Source organism: Mustela nivalis (genome assembly GCF_964662115.1).
Source record: "Mustela nivalis genome assembly, chromosome: 5".
In the NCBI taxonomy this organism is placed as follows: domain Eukaryota; kingdom Metazoa; phylum Chordata; class Mammalia; order Carnivora; family Mustelidae; genus Mustela; species Mustela nivalis.
This window is the reverse complement of record NC_139024.1, coordinates 55,537,689-55,561,121: the sequence shown is the minus strand read 5'-3', so window position 1 is coordinate 55,561,121 and position 23,433 is coordinate 55,537,689. Positions and strand designations below refer to the sequence as shown.

The following is a 23,433-nucleotide window of genomic DNA, read 5'->3' as shown; positions in this document are numbered from 1 at the left end:
ATGACTGCTAAGTGTAGTTGCCAAATGGTTGGCCAGCTGCAGGTCATGGAAGTATCTGTAGGGAATAACACATGACTACTTGAACCTAACAATGGGCCCCATAATTGCAATTTCAGAGTAGTGATCAACATATGTGACATTTGAAGATATTTGCAACAACTGTAATTATATGTAAAATAGTGTAATTTCTTCCATAAAGTCACAGTTATTGCTAATAATATTGTGGCTTTACTTACCTGCATTGATAAACCGATAACTGAAGAAAATGTTGAACTTGGACTAAAGATGAATTTTTTTCAACTCTTCATGTTCATGGATTCCTGAAATTTTAACTCTGGACCCCAAAGGACACTTGACTAGGAAGCCTTCGTCCAGAATGTGAATCTTGGGAGCATAACTGATGGGTCATGGGTCATTTACCCATTTGACATTACAACAAAATGCCAAACAATTTTCCAATACAGGTGTATCAATATCCACTTCTGTCATCCCTGGATAAGAAATTTCTTTGTAGGCATCATGTCCAACACTCATATTACCTAATATTTCAAATTTTGCCAGTGTGGTCAGTGTCAAAGAGCATTTATTTCTTAATAGGTAATATATTCACATGTTCAAAAATAAAAATATAAGAAACCCCTGGGTTGTACAGTCAGTTAAGCATCTGATTCTTGGTTTTAGCTCAGGTCATGATCTCAGGGCTGTGAGATTGAGCCCCATGTCAGGTTCCTCGCTCAGCACAGAGTCTGCTTGGAATTCTTCCTCCCTCTCCCTCGGCTCTTCCCACTCATGCTCTCTCTCTCTCCAACAAATAAATCTTTAAAAAAATAAAAAATAAATAAAAATAAAAGGCATACATGAAGAACTCTTGTTCCTATTAATATGCTACATTTTCACTGCTCTGCACTCCGTAGGACATTTGTTACATTTTGTTATGCAAATTCAGAGAAACACACAGATAATATTCCATAGCCTCCCTTCTTCGATTCAAAATTTAACAAAAGAGTTTTTACTTAGTAAGTACTGGAGATGATTTCATATCTATACATAAAGAGTGTCTCTATTCTTAAAGTTGCATAATATTTCATTAGGTGACTGAACCCTAGTTCATTTCTACTCACCTCTCTAGATGGTATAAGATACCTTGCAGGGCACACCATTGCATTCAAGTGAGCAATTTTTTTTTTTTTTTTTTCCGTATTAGTTGGAAAGCAGACAAACAATTGAGCTTGAATAGATTTGAACATTTTTAAGAGTTTTTCTTTAGTTTTAAGCTATTCCATGCAGTAGTTTTAGAGAGTCAAAAACACCATAAAAATAGTCAATCTGTCTTATTCCTCCTTATTGCCTTAGTCTTCCTCCCCAGAGTCAATCCCTTTTATTAGTGTTTCTTCTGGTGCTTAGCTCTACATTTCTAAATAGTAGGCACGCACACCGTTGTTGTTTATCAGCACTGGTGAAAATGCTTGACATATGGCAAACACAGTTATATAGTTATTCAATGATGGGATTCTATTATTTCTTGATCTATCAGTTTAGATATTACCCCTTGTTGGGGAAGATAAGTGTTTAGCACTGCTGTCCTCTCTCACAATGGCAAACCTTCACTTTCCTCTGTCTTCCAGATTAGTTTACTTCTGAAGTCTTTGTTGGATTTATATTCTAGCTATATAAGGATAATTACTGTGGAGACAATAAAGAAAAGAAATTCCCATGTCTGTCTATCTATCTATCTGTCTGTCTATCAATCATCTATCGACATATCACACTTTATTTATTCATTCATCCATCAAAGAACACCTGGTGAATAATTCTGGTCTGACCATGGGTGTAAAAATATCTCCTTGAGATACTGCCTTCAATTCTGTTGGGTTTTTATCCAGATGTGGAATTGTTAGAGCACATGGTAAGTCTACTTTAATTTTTCAGGAGCTACCATACAGTTTTTCACTTTATAGTCCACTAGGAGTGCACAAAACTTCCAGTTGCTTCACATCCTCACCAACATGTCCTCCTGTTTTATTTTTTTATAATAGTAGCCATCATAATGGGTGTGAGGTTATAACTCATTATACTTCTGATCTGCATTTCCCTAATGATTAGTGATATTGAACATCTTTTCTTGGTCACTGGTATATCTTCTTTGTATAAATATCTAAGTCTTTTGCCATTTTTAAATTAATTTATTTGATTTTTGTTGTTCTTTGTATAAGTTCTTTATATATTGTTGATGCTACCCTTTTATCAGATACATGATTTGCAGATATTCTCTCCCATTCCACAGGTTGCATCTTCATGGTATTGATGCACAGAATTTTCTATTTTGATGTAGTCAAGCTTATCTTTTTGTACATTTGTTATTGCAGCTGTTTAGTATGATATCCAAGAAATCATCACCAAATCCAATGTCATGAAGCTTTTGCCCTATTTTCTTCTAAAAGATTTATAGTTCTAATCTCTTTGTCTCTGTGCCAACCTTGTCATCCAAACTTTCTGTTGAGTTTATCTCACTTTCCTATTTTTAGTTTCTAAGAGCTCTCATTCTTCATTGTATTTTTGTAGAAGTTTTTTATTTTGTAGATGGATGTTCTCTGATCTTTCTGATATTACCAATTTAAAAAATGTATCCCTATATATTGTTTTTGTTTTCTATTACTCTCTCCACCCACACACTTTAGTTTCTTTCTTTGATCTAAGTTTCCTTCCTCAATTGTCTGGTGATACTTTGTTGCACATATATATCCAAGGAATTCATGACATTAATTAGCTGCTGATTGGAGGTGGCTTTATAGAATGGCTAGAGCTTGTCAGCCGGTAGGATAATTAACTTAGGATAATTGGAGGATAAATGAGTTTCATTTGGGGGTGAGATTAGCTCCAAAGGTAGATTCTTTGGGGGTTTTTTCCTTGTCCTTGGTCGGTTTCTCCAGTTAAGAGTCTTCTAATCTCCCTCCTGGGGTGGAATGAGTCACGGGGATTGGCATACACTTATCCATCAGTGTTCTTACAGCCAGGCAGTACAGGGGAGCCAAGAGTTTCAAAGTTCAGCATGGGGACTTTCACTTAATTCCTCCCTTCTCTTTAGAGTAGCGCTGTTTCCCACAGTACCTGTGAACCCAGGTCTGGAGAGTGCTCATTTAATTTCTCTATGTGAAGCAATCTCCAATGCCCCATGTAGGCAGAAGAAGGCTAGATGTTAAATCACAAAGGATTATAGCAAAATGGGGGTTTGTCTCTTCCTTAAATAGTCATTTAACCCATTCCTGTATTTTATATAAGGCCGTATAGCATTCTCTCCTTTTCAGATGCCCACTATTCATTTCTGGGGCCCTAAGGCATGTGACAGGCTTGCTTCTCCCTTGCTTCTCAGGTAGCTCTGTTCTGTTATTACCTGCATCTCTTTACATCATCCAAAATATTGTTGCCATCATCCATTATGTCTGAATGACTTTGTACCGTTTAACCTTTTATACATATTTTGATTGTGTCACAGAGGAAATGGAGTTGCACAAATGAATTCAACTTCATTTCCCTGTTTAAATTTGAAGGAAGCATTTTTATAATTTGAAACACACCTTTCTAGTTTCCGTACATTAACTGTCAATTATAATCTCATCTCATTGTATTTGATCTGTAATCATATCAGGTGCTTCATACCAAGCAGAATAACTACTTGAGGATATTATTGTTTTAATTTAACTTGTGTTTTAAGACTCAATTATTTAATAAACTCTTATATTCTGGGTTTTAATTTCAAAAATTTAAACCCTCAAGCAATTATTAAAATAAATTCACATCTTTGAACTTTAAGGTTAAAAACAAAGTTTCTGCTTTACCATGTTTTAGGAACTATTTGCAGAAATTTGTTTCTTCAATGATTAAAAGACAGTATTAACTCTTTTAAAAGCATTGGTGCTTTAAATAGCTAACATGTTTTGCTGAATTTATAAATGGTTTCTTAATTTGTTCCTTTCATTTCACAGGGTAATGTTATTTCACAAGCTATACTTGGAAAAGGTAAATTAATAATCTCATGACTTTCACAAACATCAAAACACAAAAGGATCTCTGCTTCTTGACAGCTCTTAGAGGTCCCTTCTTCTGGCTCTTGGTGGCCTGTCTCCAATGTCTCCTCTGATGTGTTAACTTTAATCTGCTCTGGGCTAGAAAACTCAGATAATCTCACTTGTTAGATTCATTCTTAAAGTCAAAATCAAAGATATCTGATAAAGGGCCCATGAGTCCAGTTCATGTGTTTTTTCCCCTCTATAATTTTCCATATCTCAATAACTTAATATTTAATGACGTAGGTGCAATTGACATGTTTGTCTTCTGCTATGCACAGACGAACTGATAGACCTTGGATTGAATGATGCAACCCATCAAGGGGAAGGATTAAGTTTGGAAAGAGATTTGGTCAGCCTGACAACAGCAACACAGGATAAATCACAGGAGGAGCTTGCAACCATAAATAATAATGTTTCTAAAGAAATATGGTTGGATTTTGAAGACTTCTGTGTTTGTTTTCAGTAAGTATAAATTTTTTAATGTGTATTAAATATAGTGGATATATAAGCCATTAATTTTTACCTATCATTCAAAAGAGTTAAATCAATATTAGTCTGATATTGATATGATACCCAGTAAAAATGTTAGAGAGAAAAATAAGTGAGTTGATAGTCCACATAGAATATTAATAATAGCCTAACAGATCTCAGGCCAGTGTCTGCTCATCCTCAGAGACTTATTTGTTGATGAAGTGAAAGATAGTTTATTTACTGAGAGGGATCATATTTGTCTCCTTCGGACAACTAATTCAATGCAGTTGTTATTCTTTTCTCCTGGCTTTATTGACCTAAGAGTTCATAAATAAAATTATAAGATATTTATATATCTTAAATATATATATATTTATATATATATCTTAAACATATCTAAATATAAATATTATATATATTATATATCTTAATGTACATGGTGATGAATCAATATACATTATGAAAGATTCTCCCCATTGAGTTAACACATACAACACCTCACACATTTGCCAATTGGTAGGAGGGGGCACGAATATTTAAGTTATACTCTCCTAGAAAATTTCAGTGATACAATCCAGTATTATCAAGAACAGTCACCATGTTATACATTAGATCCTCAGACGTTATTCATCTTATAACTGAACATTTGTATCCACTTACCAACCTCTTCTCATCTCCCCCGCCCTCAGCCCCTGGCAACCACTGTTTTCCTGGGTGGTTGTTATATAAGTTTTTTTAAATTTTCATCTGTCTTTTCCTTGTTCTGCCTGTAATCATTTGATTCCATGAAACTTAGCATGTAGTACTAGTTCATTGCATATGGTGACAGTAACCTGTTATAAATAATGTTTTTCAGGAACATATATATTTTCCACAAGCCCAATTCATACTGCCTTAGCTTTCAAAAAACAGAATTCAAGGTAAATATATTATGATCTCTTCTCTTTTCCTTTTATGTAAATTTTGATTAAATCATACTAGTACAAAACACCTTCAAATCTATCAAGCATTTCCAAATTTGTAATTATATTAACAAAATCAATTCCTAGAGTCTTCTACTGATCTCTTATCCAGACAATAAGCAAGATTCTGCTACCTTGTATCTCCAAGTATTATTCATCTGATTATGTTCAATCCTGAGCTGCATTATTATGTAAATTCACGTTAAAGATGTTTGATTTATGAATAACTAAAGCACAAATAAATTCACTATATTGGATTTCAATTAGTGTCTATTGAATTGCATGCTATTCCTAAAACAAAAGCATATTTCTACTACCATTTCTGCTTTTTTTGTCCATGTTCTTCTGTCTACATGGAGCCATTTCCCTTTCATCTTTATTGCTTTCATCTGGCTAGTGCTAGAAGTCTTTCAGAACAGCATCAATGTCCTTGACCCTGTGAGACTTTCTTCCTTGGCCACAGAGTCTAGGTCAAGTACCTTGCACTCTGTGTGACCTATACTTACCCTTCTCTGTCCCAATGGCCTGATTACTTCTCTGTGCTCCTCCTCCCACCCACCCGCTTGATGTTATCATCTTGAGAAGGACTCTGTCCTTTTGTGTATTATTACAATGCTGGTCCTGGGATAAGGCAGAAATTCAATAAAAAATTAAAGACTGGATTAATTAACAAATCTCACATTGTGGGGTATTTTGGAGAAAACTATGAAACATAGTCTAGGAAACTGGCTTGTACTGAAACTCTTATATTGCTTGTAGGGGGGCATTCAAGCCCCCAGGGATAATGGCACATCTCTATAAGGCTTGTGCAGGGGTGGGGGAAGAAAGAAGTGTTGGAGATGACATTTCTCATTGCTAATCGGCAATAACTGAACCCAGAGTATGGGGTGAGAATAACATAGAGTTTACAGGTCACTGCAGCATATTTCCATATTCGCACTGTGGGCAATAATAAGATGAAGTCATTTAGAGGTGCTTACTCTGTTGTCGGCCCTGCACTAGGTTCTTTATTGTATTAACTCTGCATAGCAAACCCTAGAAAAGGACTCTTATGATCAACATTTTTCAGGGAAGGAAACTGAGGCAGGTCAAGGCTGAGTAAACTGCCCAAGACCACCTACCTGGTAAGTGGCACAAGCGTCCTGAGAATTGTGCCTGATGTGAGGCCTGTGCCTTTGTCACTAGTTCTTCCCTCTCACTAGGTTTGCTGGGTTGGTGGCCTGGAACCAGGCTGCCTGGTTTTGAATTCATGTTTCATTTGGGGTGGGATCTGACTAAGTTCATTCCTTTTTGCCTCCATTTTCTCATCTATGAAATTATTGCAGTATGAGCCCTATAGATAGGGTTGGGAAATAATGGAGAGAATGTATGCAAAGCACTTGGAAGAATGCCTGTTATTAACAAGGGATAATCAGTGTTGGTGGTCATTGTTACTAAAGGCAGTTTGGTTATGCATTTGCTATTACACCTCTATCCCAACACATATGTGTGTGTGTGTGTATGTGTGTGTGTGTGTGTGTGTGTGTGTGTGTGTAAAACAATGGCCAACTGTTCTTTATTCTGATCCTATTTTTACAAAGTGATGTAAATACGGATTTCTCAGTCCCTTCTTCATTCCCCTGAATTTTTTTTCTTTTTAACATCAATGGTATGAGCAAACAATAATTTTTTTCTTAGAGGGCTTTGGAATCCAAACTTAAAGCCTTTGGGATGGCCTGAAAGGAAGGGTTGGTTGTGGTCTAAGGCCAGGCATTCCTGATTTTAGGCCACAGGCACTGCCAGCTGAGCCCGAGGCTCCTTCCAGCACATTCTATGGATGCTCCATTGGTGCTCCATGTGAAGGTGGGGCAGGGGGTTCCCAAAGGTGCCCTGTGCAGGCACCAGAGCACCTCTGTGTGACCTCTAGGGCCACACTGTCCCTAAATTCTCAGACTCTCAAAAATGGCAGCAAATGAGCTCTGTGCTGAAACTCCTCCTCCAGCATGCACAGGTAGGCTGGCAAACCCAAGCTTCCTTCATAATTTTAGAGAGTGAATACTTGCAACAACTGCCTTTATAACCAACGTGTGGCAGCCAGAAGGAAACAAAGAAGATAAATGGCAAATGCTTATTATTGAAAAATATCAGGGGAAGCAATCATTTAAAACATGGTCATGTTGCATCAAGCATTTCCAGCAATCTTGTCACACTTGATTAAATAACAAGGTTGTGTTTTTCACAGTATCACTAGAGATTTTTCTTTCATATTTTAATTGTTTATTTAAATATCACTGTGTAATAAAATGAAAGCTTAAATCTATAATAGCAATGAAATTAATTTAACACACTTACTATATGCCATCATCAGAATTATGTTGAAGCACCAGTCAGTTGAGAGACAATAAAAGTACAATAGTCTCAAAGACCAGTCCTAGAGCAGGGCGCCTGGGTGGCTCAGTGGGTTAAAGCCTCTGCCTTTGGCTCAGGTCATGATCCCAGGGTCCTGGGATTGAGCACCATGTCAGGCTCTCTGCTTGGCAAGGGGCCTGCTTCCCCCTCCCTCTCTCTCTGCCTGCCTCTCTGCCTACTTGTGATCTCTGTCTGTCAAATAAATTTAAAAAAAAAATCTAAAAAAAAAAAAAAAAAAAACCAGTCCTGGAGCTGGTCAATAGAAAGACCTACTTTTGACTCCTAGCTTTGCTATCTGCAAGTTCTGTCACCTTTGGCAAATTACCTATTCTCTTTGTCTCAGTTTCTCCATCCACGATTATGCATATAATAGTACCCAATTAGGTTGGACTGAGTTCATGTTCATGTAACTCTTACATGGCTGTCCTTTAAGGGAAGTTCTGGTTTTACTCAGTACTCTCTTGCATCTTCAAAACAAAAACCCAGCCTGTTGCATTGGTGTTCAATGGCTGTATTTCTGAAGATAACTGTAAAAAAAAGGACAAAAGTGTTTATATCACATACCACCCTGCAAAATACCTTAATAGAACCCATTAGACATTTCCATTCTCTGCTAAGATTACTCTGTGGCCTATTATCAAGGACCAATATATATTCTTTGAGCACTGTTCCGCTTCCAGCCCAGTCTCCTCCATTTGTTATTTCTGGAACAAGCATATCCCTTTTCTTTGCTCTTGGAGAAGAGTTTTGACTCTCTGTGATGGGACAACCAATCTTACACACAGGTCCTACAGACCCATCTTCCATAGACTATTGCCAACATTTACCTAGTGTGATTTTCTTCGTATCATGAAAGCTGTGAAATATTTATCACAGTGTCTAGGGCATAGTAGGTTCTCTCTAAATGTTAGGTATTGTATGATTGTTACAAGTGGAAAATACAGCATTAATAAACTAATACTAAATTCAGTGATTTATCTGATTTCTTATAGTTCTCAGATGAACGTGTACCCTACTATCTATTTGTGGATAGTCTAAAACCTATCGAACTGCTGGTTTGCTTTTCTGCATTGGTACGATGGGGAGAATCTGGAGGTAAGAGAGCTTTGAGAAAATTACACTCTTTTTAAATTTTTAAAATTTTTTTCAGTGTTAATTACAGTCTTAAATCCCAGCTTACTTTCATTGAGTCCAGGGGAAATACAAGATGTTTAAGCTGTAGATGCAGGAACTTATTTCCTCTCCAGAGTGTCTAAGAAAGGCTTCCTTACATCACCTTTCAGGAGGCTCTTCCTGCTCAGACATTGTGGGTTATGCTCACTCTTGCCACCTACACCTCTCCTTGTCTTAGTCCTGTGTTCCCCTCTTTGGCATGATACCTACTTTTTTTTTTTTTCCTTCCCCCTGTCATCATTCTTGAGTCTTTTAAAAATCTATTAAAAAACATGCAGTCTTTCTTTGATTTGACAATTCTGAAGTTCTTTTATGCCCTCTCAACTTGGCCTTTGTTTTCATAATTATATTCTAGAAGGTACCTGCCAATAACCGTGCCATCTCAAATATCTCAATTTCAGGCTCTGACTACAGGACCTGACTCTCCAGTTCACTCTTCCTAAAACCCTTACTCTTATAATCCTTTGACTCTTCTGGGACCACCGTCTACTGACCCTCCTACTTTTCTCTGTCCTCCTTCTCCTCATGTCCCTACTTCTCTCATCCCCAGTGTCCACGACCCGCCATTGTAATAGTAGCCTTGGCTACACACCTCAGTGTGATTGCTTTTCTCTCCCTCTCAGCTTCCTTTCCTGGCAAAACCTTGATATTGGTTGATTCAACAGATGAACTCTGCATCTTACCTGTGTGCATCAGAGCAGCTAAATGTGACTAGAGAAAAAAATAATCCTATGAGCTAGCCTCACTTTCACCTGAGGGCCACAGATTTCAAAATGGCCCTTAAACACTGCTGATATTTCCCTGGTTCATGTATTCTCCACTCTTGTCCAAATGGAAGATTATCTCAAACCTCCAGATCTCTCCAACAGTTGCTTTCATCCTTGTGCATTTTTAGCTAATGACCTTACTGCTATTTCCACTGGCAGGATAGACAAAAATCAAGAATGACCCACCTCATCTTCCCATAATGAGCTCTTCACAATACTGGTCATCTTCCCTCCTGCTCTCATGGAGGGACTATTCTTGCTTCTCTCTAAGACAAGCCCCTTGCACATTTGCACACATACACAAAACATCATTCTTCAAGTCTCTGTCCTGTTGGGTTAAAGTTAAATCTGTTTATCTAAAAACAGGCAAGGAAACAGCATTTTTCCCCCCTTACCAATCGTAGTTTTGCCTATGGTTTGTTTTTAATCTTACCTGTACATTTATTTTTAACTAAGATAAACTTGGCTAAGCAGATCACATTTTCCCCTTTAAGGAAAATATGTATAATCGAAAGTTTTCTTGATTTTGATAAAATTCAAAGTAGTAGCTCCTGTGTCAGATGAAAAAACGATTTTTACTGGATTTCCCAAGATCAGTCATGTTAATTCTATGTGATCAATGAAAAGCCATGGCTCTTATAGAAAAAGTAAAGCCTAAACAGCAAAACCAAATCATCTATAGTTCAAATTTATAATACCTGGCACTGTGGAGGTACAATAAAATTTTGCTAAATGCTGACTATTAAAGGTCCTACCAACTTTGACAGCAGGGACTATGATTTTCCTCTCAGTTATACCCAGTGTTGTGAATGGTGTCTAGTGTAGCCATAGAAAATAAGTATTCATTGAATAAATTTGCCAAACTTCAGTGGTATAAGCTTAGTGTATCTACTAACTAATAACTCCTAAGCCACACTATGTCTTCAAACATTGAAATTCGATGTGTGTGGAGGTGTTTCAGGTCATGTTTTACCCTTATATGCTCAGTTTATAAATAGGGTAAAAATATAAGCTAATTCCTGAAGATGTAATGTACACCAAAGTGACTATAGTTAACGACACTATACTATATTGTATATTTGAAAATTGCTAAACGAGTAAATCAAAGTTTCTCATTACAAGAAAAAAATTATAATTGTGTATAGTAATGGATGTTAACTAAATTTTCATGGTAATTATTTCACAATATGTGCAAATAGCAATCATTATATGATACACCTAAAACTAATAAAATATCTTGTGTCAATGTTGTCTCAATTACATTTTTTTTAATTTAAAAAGTCTTTTGGCCTTAGCTACTAATGAAAATTAGTTAATATTCTTTATTCATTTTAAGAGGAACACTTAATATGAAAATTAAATTTTTGTCCATTATTTGCTATTTCTACACATAGTCAAAGCTAAGAATCAAAATTAAAAACTTTGATTAAACAATGGAGTATTTTGATCTTGCTTTGCCACTATCTAAGGAAAATCTTTTATTTTCCCAGATGTGTCTTTCCCCCTTAAAACTGCATCTAGAGTGGGGCGCCTGGGTGGCTCAGTGAGTTAAGCCGCTGCCTTCGGCTCAGGTCATGATCTCAGGGTCCTGGGATCGAGTCCCACATCGGACTCTCTGCTCAGCAGGGAGCCTGCTTCCTCCTCTCTCTCTGCTTGTGGTCTCTCTCTGTCAAATAAATAAATAAAATATTTAAAAAAAAAAAACTGCATCTAGAGAGATATTGTGATTTCTGCCACAGATGATTAAATGGGATAGTCTTGTCTGTACTTTTGTTAACTCTCCCACTCCTGGTTTCTTTAGTGAGAGATGATTCTGAGGAGGAAAAACGGACAGAGAGGAAGACCTGAGTCTCACCAGTGTTATTTCTAGTAGTTATTTACCCATAGTATTTTCTCTGGGTTTTATGAATAATTTCAGAAAATCTCTAATTCCTGATATTATTATTGTTACTAATGTTGTAAAGACCAGCTAAACTGTCACGGTCAAATTTTAACCTTTCTCCCTCTCCTCCTAGCTTTAGCAAAAGACAGTCCCCAAATAGAGCCTGGGCTGCTTACAGCTGAATCAGTTTCTTGGAAATCTCTGAAGTCCCGGGAACTTGTTACAAAGATTCATACATATGCTACTAAGGCTACAGTGGTTCGCCTGCCTGTTGGGTATGGAGTGACTTCATTTTTCCCATATGAAGAATTTTTTGAAGCCTTGTAAACCACTGGCTACCAAATAAGTAAACAATATGGGACCCAGAATATTGCCTCCTGAAGTGATTTTGTAAGAAACAAAGCTATCACTAAGATTCTTGAGAAAAATGATTGCATGAACAAAGAAATTGAATAAATGCTGTTCAGTGAATCTCCTTTTGGAATACTCATGATTGTCAAAGTCTGGTAATTTCTTAAGGAAGAATATAGTTTAGAGGCACTGAGGGTGGCTCAGTCATTAAGCATCTGCCTTCAGCTCAGGTCATGATCCCAGGGTCCTGGGATCAAGCCCGGCAATGGGCTTCCTGCTCCGCAGGAAGCCTGCTTCTCCCCACTTTCCCTGCTTGTGTTCCCTCTCTCGCTGTCTCTCTCTCTGTCAAATAAATAAATAAAATCTTTTTAAAAAAAAATATGGTTTAAAATAGCATTTCCAAAATTCATTTATTAAACTATCCTTTTTGTTTTCTGGTAAATCTTATATCCCTTAGTAAAACTATGATTTTATTTAAAAACAGATTGACAAACATAGCATTTTTTTCCCCTATGGTTTCTTTATTTTTAACCTGTGGTTTGCTTTTAATCTTACCTATAGTTTTATTTTTAATTAAGATAACTTTGACTGAGATAACATTTTCCATTTTAAAGAAAATACGTATAGTTGAAGCTTTCTTGATTTTGATAACTAAAATTCAAAACATAACTTCCTATTTCATATGAAATAAATATTTTTACTGGATTTCCTAAGATCAATCATGTTAATTCTATGTAATCAGTGAAAAGCTACAGCTCTTATAGAAAAAGCAAAGCCTACACAGCAAAAGCAAATGCTAAAATAATGTGTGGCAAGCACCCAGTATTCCTAGAAAATAATAAATTTTAAAACTTCAGAGTTTCTCACTTCTACCCTAAAAACTTTGTCATAAAAGAGACTTTCCCAGAAGTCATTATTCTGTCTGAGTGCTCATCCATCACAACAACCAAAACCAGGGAATTAATGAAGAACCTTCTTATATATATCCAAGTGTTTCCCCCAGGACCTAATCTATCTGTGTGAGTGTTTTATGAATGTTCCAAGTGCTCAGTAACTGAGGAGAAATGAGCATTGCTGCTCTCAGTGATACCACAACCTGGTAGGAGAGGCACAAACAGCATAGGTGAAATGACACATTTGTGAGAAAATGACTATGAAATGAATCTGAAATCTACAAAGCCTTAAGCACCATGAATTATTGTTAGGGAAAAATCATCTCCTGGGATGTGACTGTGGTATATGGCAGAGAGCTACCTCATGGTCAAGTTCATCATTTAGTGTAACTATTTTCTGTCCTATATAATTCATGCAATTAAATCCCATGACCTCTGATGATTCTTTCAGAATGAAAATTCAAAGGTCTTTATCCCATCTGTGTTAAAAAAAATTCAAGTCTCACTAATGTTTGACTTCATTTGAGCACAGACTGTCATCAAGCAACTAACAGAGGCTAGAACTACAACAAAGGAGCCCATTGGTCCTTATATATTTTCCATTGTCTTTAGGAGACATATGCTGCTCTTCACTGCATACTCCCCAGTAGGACATTCCATACACATCTGCAGCATGGTGACTTTTGTTGTTGGAGATGAAGATGTTGTGCTACCCCACTTTGAGCCCGTAAGTATTTAAGCAACCATGATTGTGTGTGTGTGTGTGTGTGTGTGTGTGTGTTTCCAAAAATTCGGAACTAAATCATTTTCCTTACTTTTTTTTTTACCTTTTAAAACTGTTAATTAAGAATTAAGAACTAAAAAAAAAAAAAAAAAAAAAAAAAAAAAAAAAAAGAATTAAGAACTAAGAATTTTAAGAAACTCCTCCCAAATGTATTTATGTATAATAAATAGTCTAAACTCTGTTAACAATACAGATACAAATAAAATAATTTTAGTTTTTCTCCAACAACTGCCTTCACCGCTGCTCTGTGGAATTCCCTGTCACATCCACATTTTTGGTAGATCCCATAGCATATTGGTCGTTTGGGATGTATAGAGGGTCAGTACAGACCTTTTCATTAAAGCTTAAAATTGTGGTATCATATTGTCCTTGTGCCCCTTCACTGACCTAAAGAATTTGGAGTGTTTGACTCTGGAATCCAGGGAGAGAGGATCCATGGATAGTTTTGTCATTCTTGCTCATCTCTTCTTCTCTTGGCCTCTTCTTAGTTTCTCTTACTCCTCTGTTCTGAAACATCTGAAAGAAGAAACAATGTAAACGAACCCAGCATTTCCCCTGAGAGCCTGTCTTAGTTTTAGATGATCTCCATAAGACCTCTTCTTTAGATACGTTGCCTGATGCTTTGGGGAGGGCCCAATTTGTGTGAGGCATTCCTGCTGCACAGTCCAGTTTTACACCCTCTACCAAACCCATCTCCCTGTAGCACCTCCTCATATTAATGAAGCAGGATCTTCTCAGCCAGTCAGTAAACTTCTGGGCCCAGGTAGCAACAAGATGCCTCAGAAGCAGCTCTTTTATGTTAATGTTGCTGTGGCCCAGATGTGCTCAGTCATGAATTCTTGCCTCTCTGGGCAGTGGTTGTATAGGATTGCCCATGGCTGCCCCCTCTCTGCTGTGCTGTTTCTCACCTGTCCTCTCCCTCCTGCTCCATAGACAGAAGATCAACAAGCCCACCTTATAAATACATGTCTCTTATTCCCTTAATTATGTTTATCTTGTTTATTTTAAATTCTTTTTTTAAAAGATCTTATTTATTTATTTATTTATTTGACAGACAGAAATCACAAGTAGGCAGAGAGGCAGGCAGAGAGAGAGGGGGAAGCAGGCTCCCCGCTGAGCAGAGAGCCCGATGCGGGACTCAATCCCAAGACCCTGAAATCATGACCCAAGCTGAAGGCATAGGCCCAACCCACTGAGCCACCCAGGTGCCCCTATCTTGCTTATTTAAATTCTTATTTCATTTTTTCTTTGTTTCCCTTAAAGAAAAAAAAAAAGATTCTGCTTCAGGTAGTATGGATTATCCAGTTTGTCTCTTTCTTTAGGTGACTTAACTTTATAAATGTTTAGTTATTTTAGTCTGCGAACTCATCTTTCCCTGGGGTTATCAGTTCCTCCATCTTGTAAAAATTACTGGGCCTGAAAACCAGGACCTATTATTATTCTTCAGTTTTAATGAAGAAACAAGAGATAGACTAGTCCAAGGGCAGAGAGACAGAAACTCCTCAGAGCCATACATGATCACGCCCAGTGCTATCATTTAACCAATTTTTCTGGTCATGGCTTCACCTCAGGGAGAAACACCATGAGAAGATGCTTTCTCTAGGCTTTCAGAGGCTGGGGTAGAAGGTAATAGAATGACGAATGCATTAAGGGGGCAATTCAGTTGCATCTGTCTTCATCCGGTCACCCCAGCAGGGTATCGTACCGTCCAGGCATAGCTGCTAGGCCATTCCTCACAATTTCTGCAGGGAACCAAGGAATAATGATGGCACCATGGTGCACCCTAGGAAGGAATGAAAACACTTCACAATTTCACCCTCTTCATGCTGTCTCAAAGCACCCTCTGCTTTGGGTAGCTTCTCCTCTAGCCACCAACTACCTACTACACACCGATCAAAATAATCTGTAAATTCCTTTTCCTCTCAGGGTTCTCTTCCTCTCTCTCTCTCTCTCCTCCTCTCTCTTTCTCTGCTCCCCCACCCCACACTGACTCTCTTTTTGTGTTTGACCTACAGATTTGCAATTTGACATCCAATTTCTTTTTTCTGTCAGATTTATTGAGGTAAAATAGACAAATAAAATCCTAAGTTATACAAACTGTACATTGTGGTCATGTGATATACATAAACATTGTGAAAGGATACCCACCATCTAGTTAATTAACACAACCATCACCTCTCATACTTATCTTTTTGTTGTTAACAACATTTTTTTGGGGGGGGTGACATTTGAGTTCTGGTCTCTTAGATACCAATTATACAATACAATGTTATCAACTGTAGTCACTATGGTTTACATATAGATCTTCAGACTTTGTTCATCTTGTAGTTGAAGGTGCATATCCTTTCATGAACCACTCATTTTACCCACTTCCTAGCCCCTGACAACCACTTTTCTACCCTCTGATTTTGAGTTTGTTTTTAAATATTCCACACATAAATGATACTGTGCAATCTTTGTTTTTCCCTGTCTGGTTTATTTCACTTAGCATAATGCCTTCAAAGTCTATCTATCCATGTTGTCACAAATGGCAGGATTTCCTTCTTTCTCATGGCTAAATAATATTCCATTGTCTCTGTGTATTTGTGTGTGTGTGTATAAAGTATATATATAAAATATATGTGTGTACATATTACACATACATACTACAGCTTTACATATATATAGTTATGTGTAATGGATATATAATATATATATACATACTACATCTGTATTTATATATACACATACATCTATCTATACACACACATACACTACATCTTCTCTATCCATTTATCCACTGATGGACACTTAGTTTGTTTCCATGTCCTGGCTAATATGTATAATGCTACAATGAGTATGGGGATGCAGATATGTTTTCAATGTCCTGTTTTCATTTTCTTTGTTATATACCCAAAGTAAGATTGCTAGAATAGATGATAGTTCTATTTTAAATTTTTTGAGGAACTTCCATACTGTTTTCCATATCCCTATCCCCCTTTTGCATTCATTTTCTCCTCAGAGTCAATAGCAGGAATTATCTTTTTACCTTTTTCACCCACTTATCTTTTTAATCTTTATCACTCTCTCCCTAAACTCTTCTCTGCCCATCAGTTCTCCAATCCCACACAATTGTGTCAAAGTAACTCCTCGATGTCCTTGGGACTAAGTCTAGGTATCAATACTCTGGAGAAATTTCCTCTGGCTCCCAGTATGAGGTAGGTGTCCTTCCCATGTGTCCCCACTACAGCAGGAATTATAACACTTGTTTTATATCTTTAAGATCATAGACCCTAGGAAAATGCCTTGATCAAGCAAGGGTTTCATAAATAACTATTGAATCAACTATACAGAAGAGGTTTATTATACCAACAGAAATTAAATTTGTATAAGCTTAATTACACTTTAATAAAAATGAAAAAGAAACTAAGGCTGGCTGCTATGGTTTGTCTCCACAGGAGAGCTACCGATTCACAGAGCAGTCTCTAACGATTTTGAAAGCTGTTGGAAATGTGATTGCTAGTTTCAAAGATAAGGGTAAACTCTCTGTGGCTATGAAGGATTTACAAGCGGCTCACTACCCTGTACCCCTCCACAATAAAGAACTAACTACACAGCACTTCAGGGTAAGCACATCTAAGTTATGATGTTTCTAGAAGGATAATTTCCATTTGCCAAAAAAAAAAAAAAAATAGTAGGTGATCTTCAAAATTTAGCCTTTTAAGAAAGACTTACATACATTTCACAGAGAAAGAGAAAGAACTTGCAATAGTAAATTTCTGAAAGAGGTGTCTAAGAAAAAGGGAGGGAAATAGTTTCTTCTTTTATTTTCCATAGAGAGAATTAAGCCTTTCTCTTGTAATTTGTTTTTGCCTTTATAGTATCTTGTATTCTATCTGGCAACTCTACCTGGGACATAGTTCACCCCTAATTGAGAACTGTTTACCTATAGCATGAATAATCTGCAAGAAATACCTGCCATGATTTACTCTTCAACCAATCTGATTTCCCCCCTTAAGTGAACTCTGTTATCAAACCACTCTTTAAGGTGGTGGTTCTAGATGGCTTAAGGCGGTATTCCCAAACCTTAAAAATAAGCAAATAATTAAATCATCATAGGACTAGAAAGTTGTGGTCTCCATTGCTACATCTGGTCCTGAAGCCATAGTTGGTATTCAACATCTCTCTCCTCTACCAACCATTCTAGAGTTCTCCTTTCTTCCATCCAAAGCTTCAGTTGTTCTTGTTGCCTGGTGGGTGACCTAGACTTCTAATCCTGATGTGCCCAAGACCTTGATTGCCTTACTCTTTTCAGGCTGTGATTAATCATTTACTGCGGAAGCACCAAGAAGTGTCCCAGTGAATTCAAACATAATTCTTCTTGTCCCCATTATGGAGTAGAAGCCCTAGTACTTCATGACAGTCAGGGTAAATTCTCCCCACACAGCATTATATTTTTTCCTTTTCTCCTACTCGCATACCTGAATGAGAAGCTCAAAGCAACCAGGCCTATATCATAACTTAGGTTTATTGTAAATCATAACACGTTGCCTGATGGAAACATCCGTTGCAAAATAATGGTGAGAGAGGCCAATCTTACTTCTAATTTTTGAATCCCTATGTGTCTTAGCTTTTACAGATACAACACTGCATGTTGGGTTTTGGTTCTGTTCATGTATACCATGCCCTGGAAGATATCCTGTCAGTTCTACAAGATGTCATCACTAGGATGGCCTCTTAGCTGAGACTTTTATATTTACTTTTATATTTACCAATTTACCAGGAGTTTTGTCGGTTCCTTCTACAGTATATATTAGGCCCATTGAGTCCGAGACATTCTCCAGTGGTTAAATCTTCTCTGTATAATATGACCTTGCTCCCAGGGGATGTTAGGTTGGATCTAATGTTTGTAAATCAGACTTTCCATAACCCCTTGGACAATGATACTGGCAGAGGCACCAAAGAAAGAGAAAGCAAACTCATATTTGAGGTAAGTGTCAATGCTAGGAAGGACAAAATGGAGACAGGAAGTATTATGTCTGAATTTGCTGGGACATGTCTTGGTGCTTCTGTATACCCTTGATAGAAGCCCACTGAAATAAACTTGCTACCACACAACTGACTGGAATCCCCGAAGGATGGTATTGTATTAAAGTTTCTGCTACTGACAGATTGCTAAACCTGGATAAAAGAGAGCCCAAACTATTGGAGCCATTTGCAGTTCCTGTCTCTGCCACCCAGATTACTTGTGCATGAATCTGCTGTCGCTTGGCCAGATCTAATATGTAAAGGACCTTTGTGCATGCTTCATTTACACAAAAGGGAGCAATTTTGGTAACGAAATACTTTAAATTTTTGAATACTTTTACATTTTTATATTACATAGTTATGTGACACTTTTTTAGAGCCACATCCCATAAATCAATAAATTTCAAATTTATCTACCATAAACAATTCCAGATGGGTCAGGTAAGTATCCCACAGATAAGGACTCTCTCACTAGTGAATAACACTAGTGTGTTTTCTGGGAGATCTTTCATTAGCAATGTTTATAACACAATTGGACAAGGTGATCTTTCTTTGTTTCCCACGGTGCTCAAATCTCCTAGAGATCTTTCTTTTGCTTTGGATTCTGCTCAACCTTAAGGCCTTCTAAGTCATTCAGTAAATGATTGGAATAATATTCCCCAAAGCAGAATATTTTATCAGGAATTCCAGAGAAGACTATGAAGGACTGGCCTCTTTCTTAATTGTAGTATCTTATCCTTTACCTTAGAAGGGATGTCCCAGCATGCCTAATCCTCTAGACCCCTGAAATCACTGATATGGTGAATCCATGAATCTGTGAGATTATGCCCTACTCTCTAACATGCATGTGTCTTAATCAGGATGTCAGAGTAATGGCCCCTTCCTGCCCTCAGGTCCGAGTTCACTGCTGTCATCAACATTCACACAGAACCCAGATTGATATCCTGTAGAACACCAACATGATCAAGGACACTGAACACTTAAGTGTAGGAGAGTAGGATGATTAATATAACCAGTTATTTTTTTTTGTTTTTATCTTAGACACTGAAATACTTAGAGCATTTTGTTTGCATGGCACAAAAAACAAATCTAACTCATTTAAGTCATAACAAGGAGTTAGTTGTGCTAATTTATTATAAGGATATAGGGAGGTCTTGGCTCCCAAGGATAGGAAGGACTCAGTGGAGAACTTTAAAGAAGGGATAGACAGCCTTTGGAACATATCTTCTTCATTTTGTTTTTCTTCTTGTAAACATGTTGTCTCTACTCCTAAATTCATATCATGGAAAAACTGACTCCTGACTTGCATCACTTTCCCATATGAGGCCAGTTTAGAATGTCTTGATCCTGATTTCAAACTATTCAACCAAAGTAACAATGATTTGCTCAGCATGGGTTAGGTGGTTTCTTGCAGGCTTATCCACCATTGTCAGTTGATGGGGCAGTTACAAATATAGATTATGAGATTAAGTCCTTTTCTCTAAATATATGAAGAAGGGTGAGAAGTAGTCAGAAAATGTGGACTAAGCAGGGAGTACAATAATCATATGTCTTTGAAGAGCACTGTATTTCACCAATTCTAAGGGGCACATTTCTTTCCACATTTTAACATGAGAAGGAAATCTGCCTTGTAATTGGTGGTTCCTTATAGTCATTGCTGGCCAGGTAGCCTTCAGAATTCTCTGCACACACATGGACATGTTCATAAGGACTCATACTGTTACTGCTTCTAAAGAAATATGTGTATTGTTTGACAAAGGCCTAATCCTTCTGGGAAGAGAAATCACATTAGAGAGCCTCTGAAAAAAACAAGATAGCAGAGGGATTTTCCCCACACCAGACTGATACCTCTCCCCACCTCCGGGGCCCAGGGAAAAGAGAGAGAAGGAGAAGAGAATGTGGCTAAAAATCATCTCAGATGCTGTCCCAGGCACCTTACATAATCCACTAAGCACATTACTCCCTGTGGACAAATAAGTAGATAAAAATAATCCAGCAGCAAGGTGCTGGGCCTTGGTTGGCCTTCTCAGTGGAAAGACTGGGTAAATGGAATCTCAGAATTTCAAGATAAAAACTATGAAAATAAAATTGGAAGAAGGAGTATGTGTTCTGGTTATGGTCTAAAAACATTCCATGGGTCTTCTTTGGTAGGATCAGGAGTGAGTCAGCACCAGCACTTACTGACAGGGGTCGGTGGTTTGAGTGAAACCCCAGGGACAAAAGTAGAATGCACTTTAGGCAATGGTGCTTCAAAGCTTGACAACATAAAGGACAAAATTATATAGGAAAACACACATATTAAATATCTTCAAAAAGTGACTTTCAAGGGTAAGAGTTTGAATATGAATGTTTTCAGAATTCTTAACCAAAACTTAGGCAGCTCATTTTATTTCTTCATGTGTGTTTCGGTGTGATGAATGATGGAAAAGCTCTGTCTAAACAAATCTAAAAGAGCTTTTTCAGTAAGAAGCAAGTATTCATAGATGAAAATAAGCAAGTAATAAAAAATCCAAACAGCATATTTTCTCTTTTGGTAACACATGAAACAATAGTGTGTCTTACAGTGGATGACATTTTAGAACAAATGAAATATAATATTCAATTTGCTTAATTAAGGACACGGGCCATATTTTTCATCTTATGCTTTATCTCTTTAAACAGTTATATTCTGATTGAGGGTACATTATAAACGTTATAGTGATTAAATTTTATTAAACTAGAAATGGTAAGGTGATAAGTAATTTTGCTTTCTTCCTGGGTGAGTGAGACTTCAAAATCTTCTGTTATTGTGCATCTGAGAAATACGTATTTTTATTTTTAGAGTATTTAAAGTTCTTTAGAGCCTCTTTGGCCAGGTAATGCCATTTTCTTGGTTTAAAAAAAATGTACTAACATATTTTCTCTTTTTCAGGTTTTTCATATTTCTTTATGGCGCTTAATGAAAAAAACTCAGCTAACAAAACCTCCTCCCAACTTTAAATTTGCATTTCGTGCTATGGTTTTGGATTTGGAGTTACTCGATTACTCCTTAGAAGAGGTTTCTTTAGGTACTGAATAGTTTAGATATTTGTTTGACAAAAGGCTTTCTAGGCTTATAGAAGAGAAGTAATTTGAAAAAAGCACAAAGTTTTTGTGGAGTAGGTAGAGACATGGAGAATTCAAGCTGTGCTCTGGGAAGCCCACAGTTCTCCAAGGATCTGTCATGTGTCCCCAACTTGCATATTTCCAGGGAAGCCCAGAATTTCCCTGTTCTATTTGTTACTTCCCTGAAAGACTATGAATGTCGCTAACATTTATGGTATGATTTGAGGAATTCTGGGAATATCTTCAGATCCAAGTAACTCTCCTTTCCTGCTCTCCCTATGCGCTAGTCATGCAATTTTAATATTTTCTTTCAATTTTGAGAGAAACTCCTCACTATTTTCACAGAATAATTAGTAGAAGCTTACTCATGGGTCAATATGTAGTGTTTCCCTTTTCCAGAGTGTTTACATTCTAAAAAAGGGCCACCTGCAGAGCAGAATATTAATTATAAAAATAAATCTATCCTTGTGGCACTTTATATGTCAGGGTACTTTAGCAGTTAAAAGCATTGAGAACTGGGGAAAGGATTAAATACTTTAACTTAAACTTCAGTCCAAAATTTTTTTTCTCTTTCCAGCGGAATGGGTCGATGTTAAATACTCTCTACCAGTGAGTGATAAAGAATATTCTCCCGAGGAAGTAGCAGCAGCAATTAAAATTCAAGCCATGTGGAGAGGGACTTATGTCAGATTGCTTATGAAAGCTAGAACACCAGGTATCATGTTCTAGTCATTTATAAAATAAACTTGTGTATGTAAGAAGGAATATTTGTGTGCTAAGGAAAAACATTTTGGAGTCGTCTTACTTTACTATTGGGCTGATTCTTTGTAACTTTATAAATATTGAAATTCCAGGGCACCTGAGTGGCTCAGTGGGTTAAAGCCTCTGCCTTCGGCTCAGGTCATGATCCCAGGGTTCTGGGATCGAGCCCCGCATCGGGCTCTCTGCTTGGCAGGAAGCCTGCTTCTGCCTCTCTCTCTTCTTGCCTCTCTGCCTACTTGTGATCTCTGTCTGTCAAGTAAATAAATAAAATCTTAAAAAAAAAAAATTGAAATTCCTTGAGGTCAGAATGCATGTCAGCACCCTTACTTTCTAGCTGCCAGAATTGACCACAGTACCTGGTACAGAGTAAGCACAAAGCAAATATGTGCTGGAAGAAAGAATGAAGGAGTCAGTGGAAGATCCGCTGTGTCTTCCCAGTCTGTTGTGAGTCTTAAAACACCGACAGCCCGTCTTTTCCTCCATGCATCTCTAATACCTAGCAGAATGCTACAGCAGTCAGCTTCAGCTAAGTCATGGATATTTTATATTTGTAGACCATTTTTCAAAGAAATAAATGAATGAATGGGTAAATGAATGAATGAGCTGAATGAAGGAAGCTTTCATATGTCCACGTGGTATATGTTTAGAGTACACAGAATGCGTTTGCAGTGTATTCTAGCTGTTAAACCAAATTATCAGTGTATCCTATTAAATTATTTAGGTATGTATAATGAACCTTTTGTGAAAAAGGTTATTTTATTTTAGCTTTTTATCAACTTAAAATAAAACACTGCAGGGCAAAACTATATTTAATTATTTTCATTCTGCAGATTTTGTTTCAT

The 23,433-nt window shown here is 37.1% G+C and overlaps 1 protein-coding gene across 4 annotated transcripts in view; it reads left to right on the top strand.

The window, feature by feature from the left end:
- The window catches only part of ADGB (androglobin), a 173,052-nt gene that overhangs the window by 80,002 nt on the left and 69,617 nt on the right, over positions 1 to 23,433 (top strand). For all 4 annotated transcript variants that reach the window (XM_082730343.1, XM_082730345.1, XM_082730344.1 and 1 more), the window contains 9 exons: positions 3,984 to 4,017; positions 4,346 to 4,529; positions 5,395 to 5,458; positions 8,881 to 8,983; positions 11,844 to 11,985; positions 13,567 to 13,681; positions 17,176 to 17,343; positions 21,657 to 21,792; positions 22,407 to 22,544. In XM_082730343.1, coding sequence (XP_082586469.1) covers positions 3,984 to 4,017; positions 4,346 to 4,529; positions 5,395 to 5,458; positions 8,881 to 8,983; positions 11,844 to 11,985; positions 13,567 to 13,681; positions 17,176 to 17,343; positions 21,657 to 21,792; positions 22,407 to 22,544 — 1,084 coding nt within the window. The remainder of the gene's footprint in view (positions 1 to 3,983; positions 4,018 to 4,345; positions 4,530 to 5,394; positions 5,459 to 8,880; positions 8,984 to 11,843; positions 11,986 to 13,566; positions 13,682 to 17,175; positions 17,344 to 21,656; positions 21,793 to 22,406; positions 22,545 to 23,433) is intronic.